Source organism: Geotrypetes seraphini, chromosome 11, assembly GCF_902459505.1.
Source record: "Geotrypetes seraphini chromosome 11, aGeoSer1.1, whole genome shotgun sequence".
NCBI classification, from domain to species: Eukaryota; Metazoa; Chordata; class Amphibia; order Gymnophiona; family Dermophiidae; genus Geotrypetes; species Geotrypetes seraphini.
The window spans coordinates 11,885,822-11,906,118 of record NC_047094.1 but is presented as its reverse complement, the minus strand read 5'-3'; the positions used below and the strand labels follow the sequence as shown (position 1 = coordinate 11,906,118).

The 20,297-nt window shown below is 40.8% G+C and overlaps 1 protein-coding gene across 2 annotated transcripts in view; it reads right to left on the bottom strand.

Moving 5' to 3' along the window:
* SMURF1 (SMAD specific E3 ubiquitin protein ligase 1) overlaps positions 1 to 20,297 on the bottom strand; it is a 131,442-nt gene that overhangs the window by 34,855 nt on the left and 76,290 nt on the right. For both annotated transcript variants that reach the window (XM_033963567.1, XM_033963566.1), the window contains exons 9-12: positions 16,808 to 16,954; positions 5,871 to 6,072; positions 2,946 to 3,049; positions 1,292 to 1,406 (exon numbers count right to left, since the gene is read on the bottom strand). In XM_033963567.1, the coding sequence (XP_033819458.1) occupies positions 1,292 to 1,406; positions 2,946 to 3,049; positions 5,871 to 6,072; positions 16,808 to 16,954 (568 nt within the window). The remainder of the gene's footprint in view (positions 1 to 1,291; positions 1,407 to 2,945; positions 3,050 to 5,870; positions 6,073 to 16,807; positions 16,955 to 20,297) is intronic.

The following is a 20,297-nucleotide window of genomic DNA, read 5'->3' as shown; positions in this document are numbered from 1 at the left end:
CCCCCCCCACCACCACCACAATGTCTCTCAAATTCCGTCTTACTCACTGTGGCTTGTGTTGGCAATGTGCGCAGCCTGCCTCAGCTACTAAGGTAGCTGGATCTGGGAGAAGAAATCAGTGCCTTAAACAGAACATCCTTCCAGCACTGAATCTTCGGGCTGCTAGTCTGACCGGTGTCTGAGCCTCCAACTCCATGGACGTACAAAAATGGGGGGGGGGAGGCAAAACACAGCCAGCACCTGTGCTCAAACCCCTGCAAGCAGTAGATGAGCAATGCTACTAGGGGGATGACCCTAAACTCCAAAAAGGCTTCTGCAGGCTAGCTAACAGGTACCATAAGTGACAGGCCTGACAGCTGCAGATCTGTCTGCTTCTCTTCTACACAGGCAGAGTTGGACCCTCGACTAGGGAAGATCCCAGCACTGAAAGATGAAGAAAATACGTGGAAAAAAAATGACCAAAAATAAACAAATAAGCAGAGTTGGTCAGAAACACTCTTTCAGGCTTGCATGCAAAAGGAAAAAATGTAGGGGGCAGGAAGGATTCAGAAAAAAATCCAGAGTGGATTCCTTCTGCAAGGCTCGAACTATAACCCACTTGTCCAGAATGGCACATCTACTGCACTAGAATAGCCATTATAAAACATCACATTTATTCACTATTACTCAGGTTTCATAGTGTACGTTCAGAGAATTTATTCCATAAGCAAGACATATTTCCTAATTTGATCCCTCCCAAGATAATAGTTTTATCAAAAACATCTACAAAACTTGCCTCGGCATACTCAAATTGGAAGAGTTCCAAATAGACAGACTTGCGTAGCAATGCTACAAAGTAGAGAATAACACAGGAACAAATTTGTCCCTGTCCCTGCAGGAACTCAATTTCCCCACCCCGCGAGTGTTGTTGCTGTCCCCATCCCATTCCTGTGAGCTCTGCCTTAACTGCATAAGCCTCGAACACTTATGATTTTAAAATGTTTTGAGGCTTGTGCAGATGAGGACAGAACTTGCAAGAATTGGGCAGGAACAGGAAAAGAACTTGCAGAGATGGGGAAAAATTTGTCCCTGTGTCATTCTTTACTACGGAGTTAACAGTTTTAACAACTGAAATGGCATAGCAATAGGACCTAAATAGTTTAGCATACGAGAACCCTTTCACACTTCTAGTAGTTCATTTATCATTTTCAGCATACTGAATTATAGAGAAGTACCAAAGCAGAATTATGTAAATTGGTTAACACTTAAAATCAGAGGAAAGCAATGCTGCCCTCCGTTTATGGATACTTACTGGGTTGATTGAAGAATCTGGATTGATTTGCAGCATGTAAATATTGTCAGTAGAATACTGGAACAGTCCATAATATGGATTCAACATTTCATGACACAGTAAATATAGCCACTCCCTGCAAAATAGAGCAAAATCTTTGTAGGCTGGTAATCTTACTAAACTGCACAATATAGCATACTTCTGAGTGAGCTGAGTTGAATTTCAACAGGCTGTTTAATTTAGGCTTCAAACAATCTTTCTGCTAGGGAACAATATTTAGTTATCAGAAATGTTTATTTTTCTGTAGCAATAACTGGTACAACTGCTTTTTAAAGACATGGGTCTCCTTTTACAAAGATGCGTTAGGGCCTTAATGCGCGGAATAGCGCGCGCGTTAGCCGTTACCACCTCCTCTTGAGCAGGCGGTAGTTTTTCAGCTATAGTGTGCGCTAAAAACGCTAGCGCACCTTTGTAAAAGGAGCCCAAAGTGACATGACCATTAATGGACCTCTGATCCTATGACTCTCATGTGAGATTTTAAACAAAGGAAGAGAAGCAAAGAGTGAAGGATATACCTGAGATGTCAGCCCACATGCCATATCAGGAACTTAAGGAAAATCTGGAGGGTATTCAGAAGACTACTTACATATGAAGTATTTTCTTTAAATTCTGCACCCGGGTAATGAAACAAGGCTGATGTTATTTTCCCATATTGTATTATGCAGTATACCCAGTTGGCTGTTCAAGGCTTAAAAGCCCTTTTCAGAACTAAACTGATTTGTTACTTGCAGATCTGCTGAATTTTCTCAAAATCGTGTTAGACCCTTGGTTACAGTAAAAAAGTTTTCTTCTCTCACTTCTAATATCAGCAAGTAAACTCATCCTTTTGGATATCATTTGCGAGAAGTGCTGCGCTGCAAAAACCACTTCAGTGCACTGAGGAAAAAGATGTTGTGTGATGAAGTCACAAGACTTGCACATACACCACATCCAAAGCACTTTGCCATTAAGTAATCAAAACACTTGTGAAAAGGGTCTTCTCAATTACCAATTGACAGTCTCTGCAAAAGTTCATAAAGAATGAGCCTTCTCAGAAGACCTGACAATGTAATCACCACAAAAAAACAGAACATGGGTCATTGTGTTTAAATCTCTGCTTCAAATTTTAACAAGGATTCATGCTTCATACACCCTGCCATGTTCCTCCAAAATAAGGAGGTGAAGAAACACAAAGGTTCTTCTTTCGCAGACAAAATGCACATTAAGGGTTCTAAAGCTGTTACTCTGTCTTCTCTGCCCTGTTTATTTTTTTTAGTTTGAATGTCTCAAGGAAAAGGGTATTGGTTTCTTTGTACCAGGGCTTTTTCATGCTAATATATTCCATCTCTGGTACAGCTATATTTTACTGAATAACAAAAAAAAAGTATTTATAATGTATATGGCAAAACATTAAACCAAAAAAAAGACAAGCGTGATGTTCAAACCAACAACTATAATTTTATAGTTGTTGGTTTGTATATCACGCTTGCCTTTTTTTCTGGTTTGTTCCCTTATTAAGGCAAGTTCTCTCTGGTATTTAAAAAATTAAACAACCCACAAGAGGCAGAAAAGTTACAGCTAGGTTGTGTTCCATTTGAAGGGGGAAGAAAAAAAAAAAAAAAGACTCAAACCTCACCTTGCAACTCCACCATAGTCTAATCCTTCTTCTCCACGAAATTTCACCATAAGGCGCTTTTTTAGGTCTTTGGGCCTCATCTTCATTATCTGACGGTATGACTCCTACAAATGTAAACAATGTTCTTAAAATAAAGACTCTTCATTCTGCACAATGATGCCAATAATGGTTTTAGCTATCTTCCTGATGCTAGAAGGGGCAGTGCTATCCCATATTCACCATCTAAGACTTAGAAGTTGTTCCAAGATCAAAGACTGGTGGTGCCATTTTTGAAAAGAGTAAGATGGAATTCTACATGAACGACCGCCTTTTTAAAAAATTAATATTTAGCACTCTCTTTATGGAACTTGCCTCTAAATTACAGTATATCCATTTACAGGAAAATTTCAAAAAGTTTAAATCTTTCTTGAAAATTCTGCTGTTCAAATAGGCCTTTGATGTCAACTTGGAGAGTGGTGGCACAGTGCATTAGTCATCTCTGTAAATTATTATTAGAATATAAGAAAATGAAAAGGTGTTTGAACTGTTCTGCATGACTGTGGTTAGGTCTTTCCTGTCAATATGATGGAGGATAGGCCTTTATGCAGCATTTCCTTGTTTTTAATTTTTTCAACCATTTTTGTCTTTTTAGTTAAGAGGTATATTAAATTTTTAACAAATATAAAAAGGTTATTTAAATTTTCTATTGATGACATCTGGAGAAAGGAATACCCAGCATAGGGCTATTTTGCATTTGGCATCAAACTGTCATAGAATAAAAGCAATACCAGGACTTCCAGCTCTTACAGGAGACATATTTTAGACAATGAGCAGGCAGGGTAAAACATTTAGAGCACAAAAACAGGAATGCCCATATATACTCTGAATAGAAAATACTTGCTAACATTACAAAGGAAGACAAGATAAATATTAGTTGATGGAATCTATGCACAAAGCCAATTCTCACATTATTCCCTTGCTGCAGAAACAGCACTGTTTACCAGTTGTGGGTCGCATAAGGTTAACTCATCAGGCCTATTATCCTGAGATCCCACTATAACCTCCATTCAGTCTGGATTCTTTATCAGACATCCCGAGCACTACGCTCCTCTCAGGTTAACTTGTTGGTCGCTCCTTCATTTTCAAAGTTATGGCTAAAAAGTTCTCAACATATTACTTTCAGTTGTGTTGCCCCTGTGCTGTGGAATTCTCTCCCACAAGAACTTAGATTTGAAGGTTTCAAAAATAAAGTTTAAGGTGGGTCTTAAGAAACAGTTTAGTCAAACAATGGATCAATGTTGCAGGTTAGAGCACAAGATAGAGGTTATGGCTTCGAATTATATTTTATTTGATAAATGTATTTCCTCCCCCCCCCCCCCCACAAAAATTTTTTTCCTGTGCGTTCTGGATATGGGTTAAGTCTATTTGGTTTTATTGAGGTAATTTTCACATTGCTCTTATTTGCTTTTGTTTATGATTTTCTATACTCACATCAAAAATACTAAAGGGAAGAAAAACCTTCCACAAGAAATAGAAGGGAAATTAATATGACAAACCAGAAAATAAAAAACCTTCTTCCATAGTGAATATGAGAAAATGAAAATGAAAAAAGTAATAAAAAAACAACTTCCAATACTAAGGGCTCCTTTTACTAAGCTGGGTTATGGCATTAAAGCGCAGAATAGCTGCTTTGCACACTAGACCTTAACGCCAGCATTGAGCTGGTGTTAGTTCTAGCCACGTAGTGTGCGGTGTAGCACACGGTAATATCCTGCGTGCGCTAGTGCACCTTAGTAAAAGGAGCCCTAAATCTCACAGCTCCTATCAAAATAAGTCCCAATATGAAGTCTCACTAACCAATCATTGCATACACACTAAAAAAATTCCTTCCAATGTGCCATCCTTATATGACTAGCAATCAATAAGCAAAATAAGTGTGAGGAGCAACTTATCTCAAAAATCCAATTTTCAGGGTCCCAACATGGACCATAAGAACATAAGATTTGCCGCTGCTGGGTCAGACCAATGGTCCATCGTGCCCAGCAGTCTGCTCACGCGGTGGCCCTTAGGTCAAAGACCAGTGTCCTATTTGAGTCTAGCCTTACCTGCGTATGTTCTGTTCCAGCAAGAACTTACCCAATCTTTTCTTGAATCCCTGACGCTCCGATACATTGTCGAGTTGAAGAATTTTCTTTAGACAGCAGGGACCTTTTTGGGGTTTTTGAACATCACACAAATTCCAACATTGGGTTCCCTGAAGCATAAAGTGAAACATGGTCCATGTTGGGACCCTGAAAATTAGATTTTTGAGATAAATTGCTCCTTACATTATTATTTTGTTTACTGATTGCTAGTAATACGAGGATGGCACGAAGGAAGTAAATATTTAAAAAAACTTTAGTCTATGAAATGATTGGTTGATAAGACTTCATATTGGGACTTAGTATCTCATTAGGACTCCAGGTATCTGAGTGAACATATACTATATTGGGTTATGAACTGTGAGATTTAGGGCTCCTTTTACGAAGGTGCGCTAGCGTTTTTAGCGCACGCACTGGATTAGCGAGTGCTATAGTGAGCGCTAGCTGAAAAACTACCGCCTGCTCAGAAGGAGGCGGTAGCAGCTAGCGCGCGCTATTCCGTGCATTAAGGCCCTAACGCGCCTTCGTAATAGGAGCCCTTAGTATTAATTTATGGTTTATGATCTTCTATAGTGCATAGACTTGGAATTTTTCCATTTTTTTCTGAATTATTGAAAACCACCTGATGTTGTATAGGTACTATAACAAATGCACAAAACTGACAGCAAACAAAACTTGGTACAAGTAAATTAATAGGATCTCACTGACATTTATTGGATAAAGTTAGATGTCTTCGTCAACCTCCAAAATGTTTGCTGCTCTTCAGAAAACAATTTTACAGACAGCACTTTTAAATATAAAATACCTCAAAGATTTCTTCTCGAGATACTTCAATGCGACAGTGACCTGCTTGCGGTTGCTGCAAAGACAGCTCATGTCTGAGCACTTTGAGCTTCTGTACCAAGTCTCTTTCGTATCTCTGTGCAGGCAGTTCTTCACTACCTTCCAATGAACTCTCATTCTGCACTGGTAAAGACTGGCTTGGCTCCTTTAGCTGGAATTGATGACTAGGGAAGAATATGAAAAACAAATTTTAATGCAAACAGCAGATCAGCAGATAACATAAAGAGATTCACTGATTGTACAGTCCATCTTGATTGTTAACCGCCCGGAACTTATGGTTGGGCGGTATACAAGAATAAAGTTTATTATTATTACTTTGACAATATCTTTTCCAGTAGAAAGGAATGGTATGCTGAACTATAGGGTTGTCCATGAGCATTCTGCAGAAGAAGTCAATCACAGCTTTTCAGTTCCTTCTCCTCCTCCTCGGTCTCTGTTGCCCTCTTCAGTCTGTACCAAAGCCAACAGCCCTACAGGAAACTCCCTGAAACAAAGTGTCATCTGCTCAGATTAACTGGAAATTACTAAATGAAGAGTAATGCAAATAAACATCAATGCTAATAAAAAAAAAAGTTATACAAGAACATAACATGAACATTTCTGGAGCTCAAATTTCCTCACTTTTAAATACATATAGAGACTCTTCAAAATCAAATAGGATTTTCCTGTCTGTCAGACTAACAGACTGGGAAGCTTATGTCAGACTAACAGACTGGGAAGCTTATGTCAGACAGCAGGTGCATCCTAATTGCTGGGTGGGGGTTCAGCATACTATTCCTATCTACTGGAAAAGATATTATCAAGGTAAGAACTTAATCTCTTTTCACAGTGCAATAGGAATAGTATGCTGACCCTCAGGAACGTTCCTAAGCAGTCTCCAAACTCTCAGGTGGGATAGATGAGCCTGCTCAAACATTGAGGATCTGAAAGGGACATCCTCCTGTGCTTTTATGTCCACCCTGTAGAATTTGGTAAAGGTATGAAGGGAGGACTAGGCTGCTGATCTACAAATCTCCTTGGGTGGAATTGTCCAAGCTTTCACACAAGAGGCCACTCTTAAAAGTTGATCTGAGACACAAAACTCATTGGTTATCTCCAGGTAAAGTAATAGCACCCTTCTGATGTCCAAAACCTTTGAGGCCTTGCCCTTTTTCTTGGACCCTGTGAGGTGAAATGCTAGCAGAGTAACTTCTTGGTTGGGATGGAACGCCAAAACAACCTTTGGTAAAAAGGAGGGATCTGTCCGCAAAGTCACTCCTGTTTCCATGATCCAGAGAAACAGGTCTCTCTACTTGACAGGCCTACAATTCTGAAACTCTCCTAGCGAAAGTAATCATTACCCAGAAGACAGCTTTAACCATCAGATCCATGAATGAAGCTTCATACAGAGTTCTGCTGAATCCCTGTAAGACCACATTAAGATTCCAGGATGGAAACAGTGCTCAAATCAAAGGCTGTAGTCTCAATGTACCCTTCGTGAACCTATGTCTGTGTGGGCAGCTAGCAAAGCTCTCTTCTCTTAGCCCTGAAGCAGGAGAGTCCTGCTACTTGAACTCTAAGGGATGCAACTGCTATTCCCTTGTCAAGGCCCTCCCACAGGAACGCCAGTACGGATGAGATGGGGGCATTGCCCAGCTCCAACTTTTCTTTGCTGCACCAGGGCTGAAATGTCTTCCATGTCTTAGCATATGCTGAAACAGTTGTCAGCTTTTTGGTTTTAAGCAGTGTAGCAATGACTACTTCTGAGTACCTTTGTGGATTAGCGCTGCGTGCTCAAGAGCCATGCCGTAAGACCAAAGCATCCCAGATTTTCTAAGGAAATCAGCCCCTGCGAGGGTAAGTCTGCATGCACATGGAGTATGAGACTTTACTCCTTTTGTAGGCGAATGAGATCCATGTACCATGGGTGTCTGGGCCAATCTGGTGCTACAAGGACCAGTGGTCCTGTATAACGAGCTGAGCAGTGGATAAACTCAGACTTATGGGTCAAGGGGGAAAGAAGTAGAGCAGCCCGGTCTTTGGCCATGGTTGAACCAGGGTGCCTACCTGCACTTCTGGGCTCATATCTTCAACTGAAGAATCGATCTGCCTTTTTGTTCTTTGCAGTTGAATTGAGGTTGAACGTCAGGTGACCCCCATCTGCTTACAATGACCTGGAATGCTTGCAGAGACAATATCCACTCTCCTGGATCTAATGTCTGCTTGCTGAGGTAATCCACTTAAACACTGTCCACTCCAGTCACGTTGCCACCAAGATCACCTGCAGGTATGTTTTTACTCAATAGAACAATGCTTTCGCCTCCTGTCAGAGCGGAGTGCTCTTGATGCCTCTGTTGACATAAGCCACCGCCACAGTATTATCAGAGAAGACTCTGCCTGCCTTGTCCTCCAGCAAAGACTGCAATCAGAGTAGTGCCATCCGAATTGCTCAAAATTCGAGTCTGCTGATGGACCACTTCCATTGAGATAAGGTCCATTGGCCTCGGACCAGGTGACTGCTTCTTGAGGACCATATCCACTCTGCAGTCCTGCAGATCTTTTAACACCCCCCTCACTGGGTAGGGAAGTGCGTTTGGTCACCTGAATTATCAGTGAGTCCACTTTTGGCATAGTAGACATTTGCTGGAAGTCCTGATTCATGAGATACAATTTAGCAATGGTTTTTGTCACTCTCAGGGAGCTTTCAGGGGTCTCTACAAAGCTCTGTGATTAAGAACCTCATGTCCAGGTGTCACAGGAAAGACATGGGCTGAGCCCAGACTCCACTCAGAAAAGAACAGTGAAGACCCGAGGTTTACGGAGAGAGTATTTTCAGTTTTTGGACAGACTCGATAATAATCTCCATTAGGGCCCTGTGACCTAAAAAGTCAGCATACAGAGGAATCCTCTCCCTGATCTCTATAGCCAATAACATTTAGTTTTCTGAATGGGAGGATGTGCCACCCATCAGGGAAGTCTCACTTTGGGGAAGTTAAAGGGACCAGATCCGACCCCTCATCCTCTGAGTCCCTGTATGAAGGACCATCATAATCCAGAATAATCTCCACTTTTAGGGAGGAAGAAATCTTGAGACTCCACTCGCTTGTGAACTGGAGCGGTGGATTTCCACCTTGTGCATAAGCCTGCTAGAGATTATACTCTGGGGTAAAGACCTGAGAGGGAAAGTCTCTCTGTCCCTTAGGTTGGAGAAAACACCTTTTATTGGGCTGAGAAGCTTTTATGCCCTTATGGTGCACAGAAGTGCTATCCTGAGACCCCGGAAGATACTTCAATCCCCCCGACAGGTCCATCTGCCTTTCTCTAGCCCTAGAGGCCTGCGTAGAGGCTAAGCTTAAAGCTACCGCAATGGGTTCTCTTCAGCCGCTCATCCAGCATAAATAAGGCATGATATAGGGGTATTAGGGTCTAAAGACTCCATTCCTATTGATTTTGAGGTAAAACAAGGTGTTTTAAGAAAGTCTGAGAACTTAGAAAAATAAATTTGGGAACTCCAATATGGCCGTGGTGGCAGTATTTAGGTAATGGAAAACAAACAGCGAAGGAGACTCTGGTGTTCAATGCCTTTTATTGTATGTCAAGACTTGACACAATCGTGTTTCGGCCCAAAAGGGCCTGCTTCAGGAGTCTGAAGTCTGAGTGTTGATCAAGTATGCTATCTTTCTGTCAAACTTTTTAATGGAACGTGTACAATCTTCAAAACACCTCCAGTCACTCTTCACATCGAGTTTTATATATATTTATAGATCCTCAGAAGTACCACCTAGGACTCAAGTATATTCATTGTAACAGGCTTTATGTACTACTTCCTCACTGGATCCTAAAGCTTATATCTATAACTTTATGAATTTTTTACCACCTTTTGTGTATATATGGTTAAAGTACTTATCTTAAAATTGTGGTCTTGTTTTCATGGATTTTACCGCCAACATGTTTCACCCTAAGGGTTTTTTTCAAGACTCATATCCCTTTACTAAGCTTACCGCCACTGTAATCGACCACTGAATTTAAGTCAGACACAAAACAATTTTATAAAACAAAGAGAGGATAGAGGGGTATAGATAGAGGATTACTTCACAGGTCCTGGACCTGTTGGGCCGCCGCGTGAGCGGACTGCTGGGCGCGATGGACCTCAGGTCTGACCCAGCGGAGGCATTGCTTATGTTCTTATGCTCTAAGAGCCGATGTCGTGGTCCTAACAGAAAGATTGGCCACAGAAATTTAGGGAAATTTAGGGGGAGCAAGATGACAGCTCAATTTCTTTGATAAAATATGCCATGTACAAAGAGGAAGGCAGCGATTAGAGCTCTTCCCATGAGCTCTAAAAATGTACCTGCCATCCAGAAGACTATGGAGATCTATGTGTTTCGGGTACTAGGTCTAAGTTCCGGAGAATCCTTGGCATTGCCTCATGAGGGAGAATCGATGGCATCGGGGTTGGATGTAACACTCTCCCCTCCAGCCAGCAATCCACTGCCTCGCCCAATGGCTCCTGTGAGTTTGGATGGAATCTCCCTCGGCGAGTTGCCAAATTGGAAGCCTCTGGTGGGGAAGACTTTGCAGGTGACTCACTGAAGATTGGAGAAACACGGCTGCAGCAATTTGCTGTCCTTCCCATTGAGAAAACAACAGAAGCGGTGCTGGAGGGCACATGAATTGCTCTCCAAAAACATGACATGAAGGTGGACACTACATATAAAGAAATATCGACGCTTGTGAGTAAAATTGAAAATTTGTCAAACCTTAGATGAGACAAAAAATGAATTTACTGTTCAATGACATCAGTAAAAGCTGAAATGGGAACTTTAAAAGAAGTTTCAACATCCATAATTAAAGATAGTCAAGTTCTTCATAAGAAAATTTAAATATTAGAAATTATAATAGACAATTAAATCTTCACTTCCTGAATTTTCCTAAATCGGTTGGGATCTCTCCGTTAGATGCCTTTAAAAAATATTTAATTGAAATGTTAAATTTTCCCTCTCAAAACATTCCTCCTGTGAATAAAATATATTACATTCTGTTAAGGAAGAGTGGAGATCTCCAAGAAACTAGTGATCAACTTGTCAGGAATGAAGATATTAATATTTCAGCAATTTTGGAATCATCTCTAACAGAGAACTCCGAGAGATCTACGCTTTTTGTTTCATTTGTATTTGAACAGGAAGTAAATTTAATAATTAAATTATACTCCAGAAATGCCCAAGTTCTTTTTTGTAGGATAAAAATATTGGTCTACCCAGATGTAACACGACCGACTCAACTTATTAGAAAAGCTTTTTTGGATAAGAGAAAGGAAGTCTTGGCAAAGGGTGCAAAATTCTTATTAGCATTGTAAATGTCATATTAAATATCTCGGTGTAACTTATGTATATTTTCAACCAGAACAGTTGAGGGTTTTTTTGGATCTAAAAAAGATGTCCACCTGAAATCTTAGGTAATTAGATTGCTATGTAAATTAAATAATGGAGCTATATTCACATTAAAGCCTTTACCTTCTAGTTTTCTTCTCCCTTTAATTTCGGACTCCCCCTATTCCGTGGAGGTCTAAGGAAGAACTAAGAAAATTTCTAATTATTTGTTTTCTTTAATATTTGGTTCTGTATTACTTGAACAAGTGTATACTTGTGATTTATTTGGAAAATGTAATAAATTAATAATAAAAAATAATAGGATTTCAAAGGGGGGGGGAACAAGGCTTTATCTGTAGAAATAGTGAGCCCACGATTTTTCAGTTTCCCCATAGGCTGACACAGCCTGTAGTTACAGACCATGTACAGGGGAAAAGGTGAGGCAGCCTGCCTCAGCTTCTTGAGAGAGTAGGTGGATCTGGAGGGATTTTCTGTCTCAAGTCACTGGTCAGCTGCAGGCCAAGCACTTTGTGCTGCCAATTAGACTGAACCTCCACCTCCCAAGGCTGCAGCAACTGCTGAAAAGATAAGGGGGGAGGCAAAACTGCAGCCAGCACCATGAGTGCCCCGAAGGATGCGATTGATACTTAATAGCCTGCGCTCAAGCTCCTGACTAAGTCAAGGAAGCGAGCAAATGCTGAAGGTCCAGAACCATGAGTTCCACAAATATTCAGCAGGCTGGCTGAATAGGTCCCTGAAAGATGTACCTACCAGCTGCAGACAGTCTTGCTCCTCTCCAAGCAGGCACAGCCGGTCCTGGTCTCGTGTAAAACCCACGAACTGAGACAGCAAAAAAAACACCGCAAAAATAAAGATATAAAGGGAACAGATTAGAACAACACCTTCATGCTCGCCTTCAGAAGGAAGAACTGAACAGGCCAGCAGAGACTGGGGAGGAGGAGGAACTGAAAAGCTGTGATCGACATCTTTTGCAAAATGCTCACAAACAGGCATGCAGTCCCAGCGTGAACATTATGGATTTAGTTACATTCTAAGATTCTGAACTGTTCTGTAATATCCATCCCTGACCCTGAGGAAGAAAATTGAAACAATTTATTTATTAAGCACTGGCACTTTATCATGAATTAACACTACCAATATAAGAAGGTCCAAGTGAATAACTTCACCGTATATTGGTTCCTATGAGGATGGCTACCACACTAAAGAACTTATAGATTCAGTGTGGCTTTCTGAGGAACATGGTGTTGGTAACCATTGGACATATTTAAGGTGGAAACTAGAGTACCATTAAGTTGTTGATCGCAAATATGCATGGATGTCCTTACAGTTCAACATACTATTTCTATTGCATTGGAATGTGGTTTTAGTTTATTACATAACAGCAGGAAAAAATATCCAAACCAGACTATCTAGTCTACCCAGTAACTATCCACACTGCAGCCACAAAGTAACTGCCTGCAAAATCTACTTCCCTACCTAGAAAAGATAAGTACAGAAGTTTCAATCCCCCCAGCACTCACCTTTCCCATGTTAAAACACAGAAGTCCACAGTAATTTAAATTATCAGGCAATAATATGAACATTGCCCAAATATCTATCCTCAAAAGGTCCTGTGTGGTATGCAACAGGCTACACGAGCAACTAAATTTTTTCTACGTCTTCTCGCTATTTTTATAGTTGCAGCCTACCAGATAGACCTAACTAGCACTCTGGCAGCCTGATCTAAATAGTTACTACTGCCAGTGAGCTTCCTTTCAACCTCTTGGTTCCTGTATAACTCGGACTACTATAGAAAGAAAGACTTTGGAGCTGGCCAGCAGTGTTCTGGCTGCAATGAATGGAAAGGTAGGAGAGAGAGGAGATACCCGGACCCCAGAAGGACAGACTGGATGGGCCATTTGGCCTTTATCGCCATCATGTTTTTATGTTAATGTGTGTTAAAATTTTTAATGCATATTAAACATTTAACATGTTAAATGTGCAGCCCTAATTATCACCTAACTAAGTCAGAAACTAGTGGATAACTCCAATGCAAATATATGATGGCTAAAAAGGATTTTTGTCTCTTGCCCTCAGCAACATCATACTTTGATTTTTCCCCGAGACTAATTTCAACCACATCATTTTTGGGGACTGAGAGGTAAAACAGTGACTTTTTGTTCATAATAGGCATTGATGTTTAGAAATATTGCATGTTTTACCCTAATTTCCAATACAGTTTATTTTTGCTTGCAATATATTGATAGAAAAATGGTATCCTGAATATGAAAACTTAGAACATTAATATCACTTCTACCATTATCAGCTTTTCAACTTTAGTTGTGCAAGCCAGGAATCTCTCACCATTTTACAAGAGAGACATGTAGTGAGGATTTTAAAGAGAAAAATGTGCTCTCTGTGGTGCAGCAATAATTTTTAGGCTGTGTAAACACTATTAGAAACATAGAAACATGACGACAGACAAAAGGCCAAATGGCCCATCCAGTATGCCCATCCACAGTAACCATTATCGCTCTAAGAGATCCCCACGTGCCTATCCCAGGTTTTCTTGAATTGAGACCGTCTCCGTCTCCACCACCTCTTCCGAGAGACTGTTCCATGCATCTGCCACCCTTTCAGTAATAAGGTATTTTCTTAGATTACTCTTGAGCCTATCACCTCTTAATTTAATCCTATGCCCTCTCATTCAAGAGCTTCCTTTCAAATGAAAGACTTGACTCATGTGCATTTACGCCACATAGATATTTAAATGTCTATCATATCTTCCCTCTCCCACCTTTCCTCCAAAGTATACATATTGAGATCTTTAAGTCTGTCCCCATATGCCTTATCATGAAGACCACGCACCATTTTAGTAGCCTTCCTCTGGAGCGACTTCATTCTTTTTATATCTTTTTGAAGATGTGGTCTCCAGAATTATATACATATACAGGGACATCAATACTTCAGGATTTTGCGGCCTAAATGTATGACCTAGCATTTCTTAGGATTAAAGTTTAGCTGCCTAATTTCAGACCATTCTTCAAGTTTGGCTAGGTCTTTCTTCATGTTATTCACACCATCCGAAGTGTGTACACTTGTCCCTCTGTATTCACAGTGGATGCGGGCAGAAAAACCGCGAATAAGTTCAAACTGTTAGGGCTTTTAGCAGGCGATACCCAAAGATCCCCAGCAATTTTCAGGGTAATAGCTATTTTCTCCATGCATGCTGGGAAGCAGCGTTTCTCTCTATGGATGCTGGGAAGCAGCGTTTTCTCTGTGCACACTGGGAAGCAGCGATTTTCAGGGTGAAAGTAATTTAGTTAGCTCCTCACGAACATAACCCTCAGAAAATCAATCAGGGTCTAACACTCCTCCATCCCTATTCACATTTGTCTTCTGTGGTCCTGCTCCTGGTGCTTCAGCCATGAACACAGAACAGAAATATTTGTTAAGCAGTTCACCCTTTGCTTAGTCAGCTTCTACATATTTCTCCCCTTCACCTTTGAGTCTCATAATGCCACTTTTGCACTTCTTCCTATCACTGATATATCTAAAAAAAATGTCTCGTCTTCCCATTTTACTGTGTCAGCTATTTTTTTCTTCCATTTGTATCTTTGCTTTCCTGACAACTCAGCCAGCCTCTTTGCTTTTCCAGATAATTTTGCCTATCTTCCTCTTTCTGAGATCTTTTGTAGTTTATGAAAACTAATCTCTTATTCCTTACCTTCTCAGTTACTTTTGAGAACCAAAGCAGCTTTCTGTTCCTCTTACTTTCACTTACTTACCTCACAAAAAAGTTTGTTGCTCTTACAATTACTTCTTTCAGTTTTGCCCACTGCATTTCCACTCCTTCCAGATGTTCCCAACCAGACAATTCCTTGACATAATCCCCATCCTAACAAAGTTAGTTGGTTTAAGTGTAGAACTTTTACTTTTGAATGAGGCCTCTCTATACCCGTCTCAATATTAAATCATACCGTGCAGTGATCACTGGATGTAACATCAAAAACACTTTCCCCGTTTGTAAGCACCAAGTCCAGTATGACCCCACCCCGCATGGGTTCCGTTACCAGGATTTCCCTACTTCTAGAAGACCCCACAATAGGGACACTCCAATCAACATCCGGCATGTTAAAATCACCTATTAGCAAGACTTCCCCTTTTTTAAATATATTCTGAATGTCTACTATTAAATCTGTCCACTTCTTCCCTCTGTGAAGGAGGCCTGTATGTCACACCAATGTGATATTTACCATTCCCTTTTTCCAAATTGATTCACAGTGCCTCTTCCTTGCTTTGCAGATCCTGCAATTGTGTGGCTTTAATATGATCTTTAACATATAACGCTACTCCTCCTCCTTTTCTTCTTACCCTGTCTTTCCTGAAAAGATTATAGCTCAGTATAACTATAGCAACAGTTCTTTTGTCTTCTAAAATGCTGAACACATCAAAATCTACGAGATAAAAAATATGACTGGCTAGAGCAGCAGTGCTTCTGGCTCTTCCCAGTTGTGCCTCACAGCACTATAAATAGTTGCATTTGACAGAGAGCAAAAGTTCTCCACAGAAAATGGTCTAGCTCATTTAGAATAGTACTCAAAATTATGCAGACTTCAGTTTAGCACAATTAACATCAACCCTTGAATTCCATAAAAAGTGCTAAAAATTGTGCATGCAAATTTGGGCACACCCAATTCGCACACATCCTATGCTATAAAATGAGCAATAATTTTATGTTTACATGCATTTTTGTAAATTTTATCTTGAAAACAGCCCTATGGATTTTCATAATATGGAGAGAATCTACAGTTTTCGAGTGCGAGAAAGCAATTTAGTTAAGTCTGGAGTTCGGCAAAATTCATTTGGGGGGATTTTTCCTATGTTCCCCACCTCCCCCTGCAGCCCATTGATCAGACAATTATAAGGAAGCTTAGCCAGACAACAGGTTGCAGGGAAAAGAAGGACTGAAGGTTGCTAAGGCAGTGTCTGTAGCTACTGCTCCCGTCTCCTCCTGCAACTCACTCTAATTCTCTGAGCAAAGCTCGGTCTTCCAGGTACTAATTTCATTAAATAAGCCGATAAGCAATAATAATTAGGATCTTAATGAGTAATATCGATGCTAATTAGTTTTAAATAAAAGATATGCATAAATTTAGGCATGATATCTGCATCTGTATTTTACATGTAAGTCAAAAAAGAGGGTGCAGAAATGGGAGGGTCATGGACGAAATCAGGGTGTTCCTCCAAGTTACGTGCGTAATTACAGAATAAGGGAGATCCACACCTTAACTTTAGATGCAATGTTTTAGTCAGTGCAATTGGATGCATCTAAAATTTAGTATTTATGCCTGGGAATTACACCTATCTATAAACTGAGCTTAACTTTAAGCACCATTTATAGAATAGCATTCAGCATTTCCTTTGGCCCCATATGTAGAATCTAACCCCAAATGTTTTAATGTTCACTTGAAGACAGAATTGGTAAATGTTTAGAAAACCACTTTAAAGACACAGCATGAAATGTAGACATGATATTCAGAGCTCTTACTTCATTATATGATGTAATCTTGGATCTGTAAACTGGGTTGTTCTGTTATTGTGGTCTACAAAATATATTCTCCCAGACACTGTGCTTCGGACTTCCCAACCTGGTGGCAAAGGTCCCAAGTCATCACAGTTCACACTATTAAGGTCTCTGTCAAGGGAAAATGAGCCAGAGAAGTTAATACACCTTGCCAACTGAAATATCTCACCAGCCCAAATAAAGCAGGGCAATCAGTATCTACACATCACTACACAGAGCCAGCATTGTTGTAACAGACAAAAGCCAAATGGATTACAGCTGCAGACAGCGCGAGACAAAACTGGTAGTGCTTTGAGTTTGATACTACAAGTTCAGATTCTAAGCTCCCAGCTAGCACTAAATGGGAAGAGATTTCATGTAGGTCTTATAATCTTTCACACTGTTCAAGTAGTATTCAGAAAATTTAAAAAAAAAAAAAAAAACCCACGACACATAGCTTTGGATTACCTGAAGTCTGAATGCTTGATAGAGATGGTAAAATGGACAGTAGCGAGAGTCAAAAGAGCACACAATTTCATACAAATTCACCCACTCTTCTGGGTGTTATCAGGTGCCTACATTAGTTTCTATTTATTATTCCATCTCAAAGCCTGAAAAACTAGGGCACATAATGGTTTCAGGGCCCACACAGTGTAAATCATTTATATATATACTAGCTGATGCCCCGGCGTTGCACGGGTATTTAATTATAGCAATAACACTGTAAATGGATTCAAATAAAGATACTTTATAGTGGTGAATGAAATTTTTTTTTACAGCTTTATAAAAAGTACAATATTCAAATTATAAAGTGAAATATTTGACAAAATGAATACAATACAACTAACACAAAACTTGATTATAAACAACATTTTTAGTTTCACCTCCAGGAGCAAGAACATATACATTCTTGGGTGAACCCACCCTTGAGCAAGCAACATAGAGTTGTCCATGGGAAAAACAGGGGGATCTTAAATCCACTCCACAGTATGTAATAGTCTGTCCTTGTGATTTGTTGATTGTGATAGAGAATGCAAGTCTCACTGGAATTTGCAATCTCTTAAACTGAAAAGGAAGATCTGTTGGAATAAGTGGTATCCGCGGGATAAATACGGTTTCACCTTGTCCCTTTCCGGTTAAGATAGTCGCTTCAATTACATTGGCCAGTAACCTCTTTACACAAAGCCTTGTGCCATTGCAAAGTTTTGGTGGGTCAAGGTTGCTAAGTAAAATAACTGGAGATCCCACAGCTTTTTACATTTTTTCCATTGACTTGAATGGGTGAAATCAGATTTTCTGTTTGTAGCTCCGCCCACATGTGCAGGTGGGCCGCGAGACCCCCAGAACATATCACCCCAGGTAGTGAGGGATCTGCATACCAAGTTTCGTTCAAATCGGTTCCACAGCTTTTTACATATTTTCCATTGACTTGAATGGGTGAAATCAGATTTTCTGTTTGTAGCTCCGCCCACGTGTGCAGGTGGGCCGCGAGACCCCCAGAACATATCACCCCAGGTAGTGAGGGATCTGCATACCAAGTTTCGTTCAAATCGGTCCCACAGCTTTTTACATTTTTTCCATTGACTTGAATGGGTGAAATCTGATTTTCTGTTTGTAGCTCCGCCCACGTGTGCAGGTGGGCCGCGAGACCCCCAGAACATATCACCCCAGGTAGTGAGGGATCTGCATACCAAGTTTCGTTCAAATCGGTCCCACAGCTTTTTACATTTTTTCCATTGACTTGAATGGGTGAAATCTGATTTTCTGTTTGTAGCTCCGCCCACGTGTGCAGGTGGGCCGCGAGACCCCCAGAACATATCACCCCAGGTAGTGAGGGATCTGCATACCAAGTTTCGTTCAAATCGGTCCCACAGCTTTTTACATTTTTTCCATTGACTTGAATGGGTGAAATCTGATTTTCTGTTTGTAGCTCCGCCCACGTGTGCAGGTGGGCTGCGAGACCCCCAGAACATATCACCCCAGGTAGTGAGGGATCTGCATACCAAGTTTCGTTCAAATCGGTCCCACAGCTTTTTACATTTTTTCCATTGACTTGAATGGGTGAAATCTGATTTTCTGTTTGTAGCTCCGCCCACGTGTGCAGGTGGGCCGCGAGACCCCCAGAACATATCACCCCAAGTAGTGAGGGATCTGCATACCAAGTTTCGTTCAAATCGGTCCCACAGCTTTTTACATTTTTTCCATTGACTTGAATGGGTGAAATCTGATTTTCTGTTTGTAGCTCCGCCCACGTGTGCAGTTGGGCCGCGAGACCCCCAGAACATATCACCCCAGGTAGTGAGGGATCTGCATACCAAGTTTCGTTCAAATCGGTCAAGCCGTTTTTGCGTGATCGCGGCACATACACACACACATACATACACACATACCTCCGATTTTATATATATATAGAAGAAGAAGATAAATTTGTTTGCGTACAATTAGGCATGGGTCAGTGTCAAGAAAAGTTAGATTTCACATAGTAACCTACATAACAGTTACAGCTATGTTAAAAACATTTTCAGGTAATGTCCTCATTTTGAATTGGATTTGTATTTTATGGTTACTTGCATTTTCAAAACGAGTTACACTAATGAAAGGATAAATTAGGTTTTTACATGCTAATTTTCTCTCTTTTAGACTCTCCAGACTGGCACAGCTCACTGATGGGTAATAGCTCTCCATGATCAGCAGGTGGAGACTGAGACAAACTTTTGGCTGTAGTACAAGTGGGTTGTGCATTCCCCAGTACACTCGGTCTGCTGAATAGCCAAGCAGAACCAACAACTGTGAACTAAAATAGCAATAACACTCCAAATGGGGAGCAACCACTTAAAGAAATACTGTTGGAAATTGAATAGGATAAGGACCTTCATAAACGTTTCCACAGCTCGCCAAACGAACCAAAGGCCACTGTTCTTTTCATCTCCCCATCCTCACTAAAACACGAGATCCCGCAGAAAAAATCCACACAAATCCCAAACAATACAGACATACAGGACGGGGGCTGTACCAGTCTAGAGAGACTAAAAGAAAGAAAATTAGCAGGTAACAACCTAATTTATCCTTCTCTCAGCATTTCTCCAGACTGGCACAGCTCACTGATGGGACATACCAAAGTAGTACCCATCATGGGTGGGACCCCCGAAGCGCCGCCACAAGCATTTGCTCGCCAAACACCGTGTCCCGATACGTCTGAACATCCACACGGTAGTGCTGCAGAATGGAATGAAGCGAAGACCAAACCACCGCTTACAGATAACAACAGGGAAGACTCAGTCCAAGAGTCTGCCCAAACCCGAGCAGAATAAGCTTTGAGAAAAGCCGGAACAGACTTTTGCTGAAGGAGATACGTGATCCAGCGCGCTATAGTAGCCTTGGAAGTGCCGTCCCCCTTACAAGAGCCCGCTAAGAGGACAAAAAGACGATCTGATTTCTGAAACTCCTGGGTCTGCTGAACATAAGAGCGAAGGAC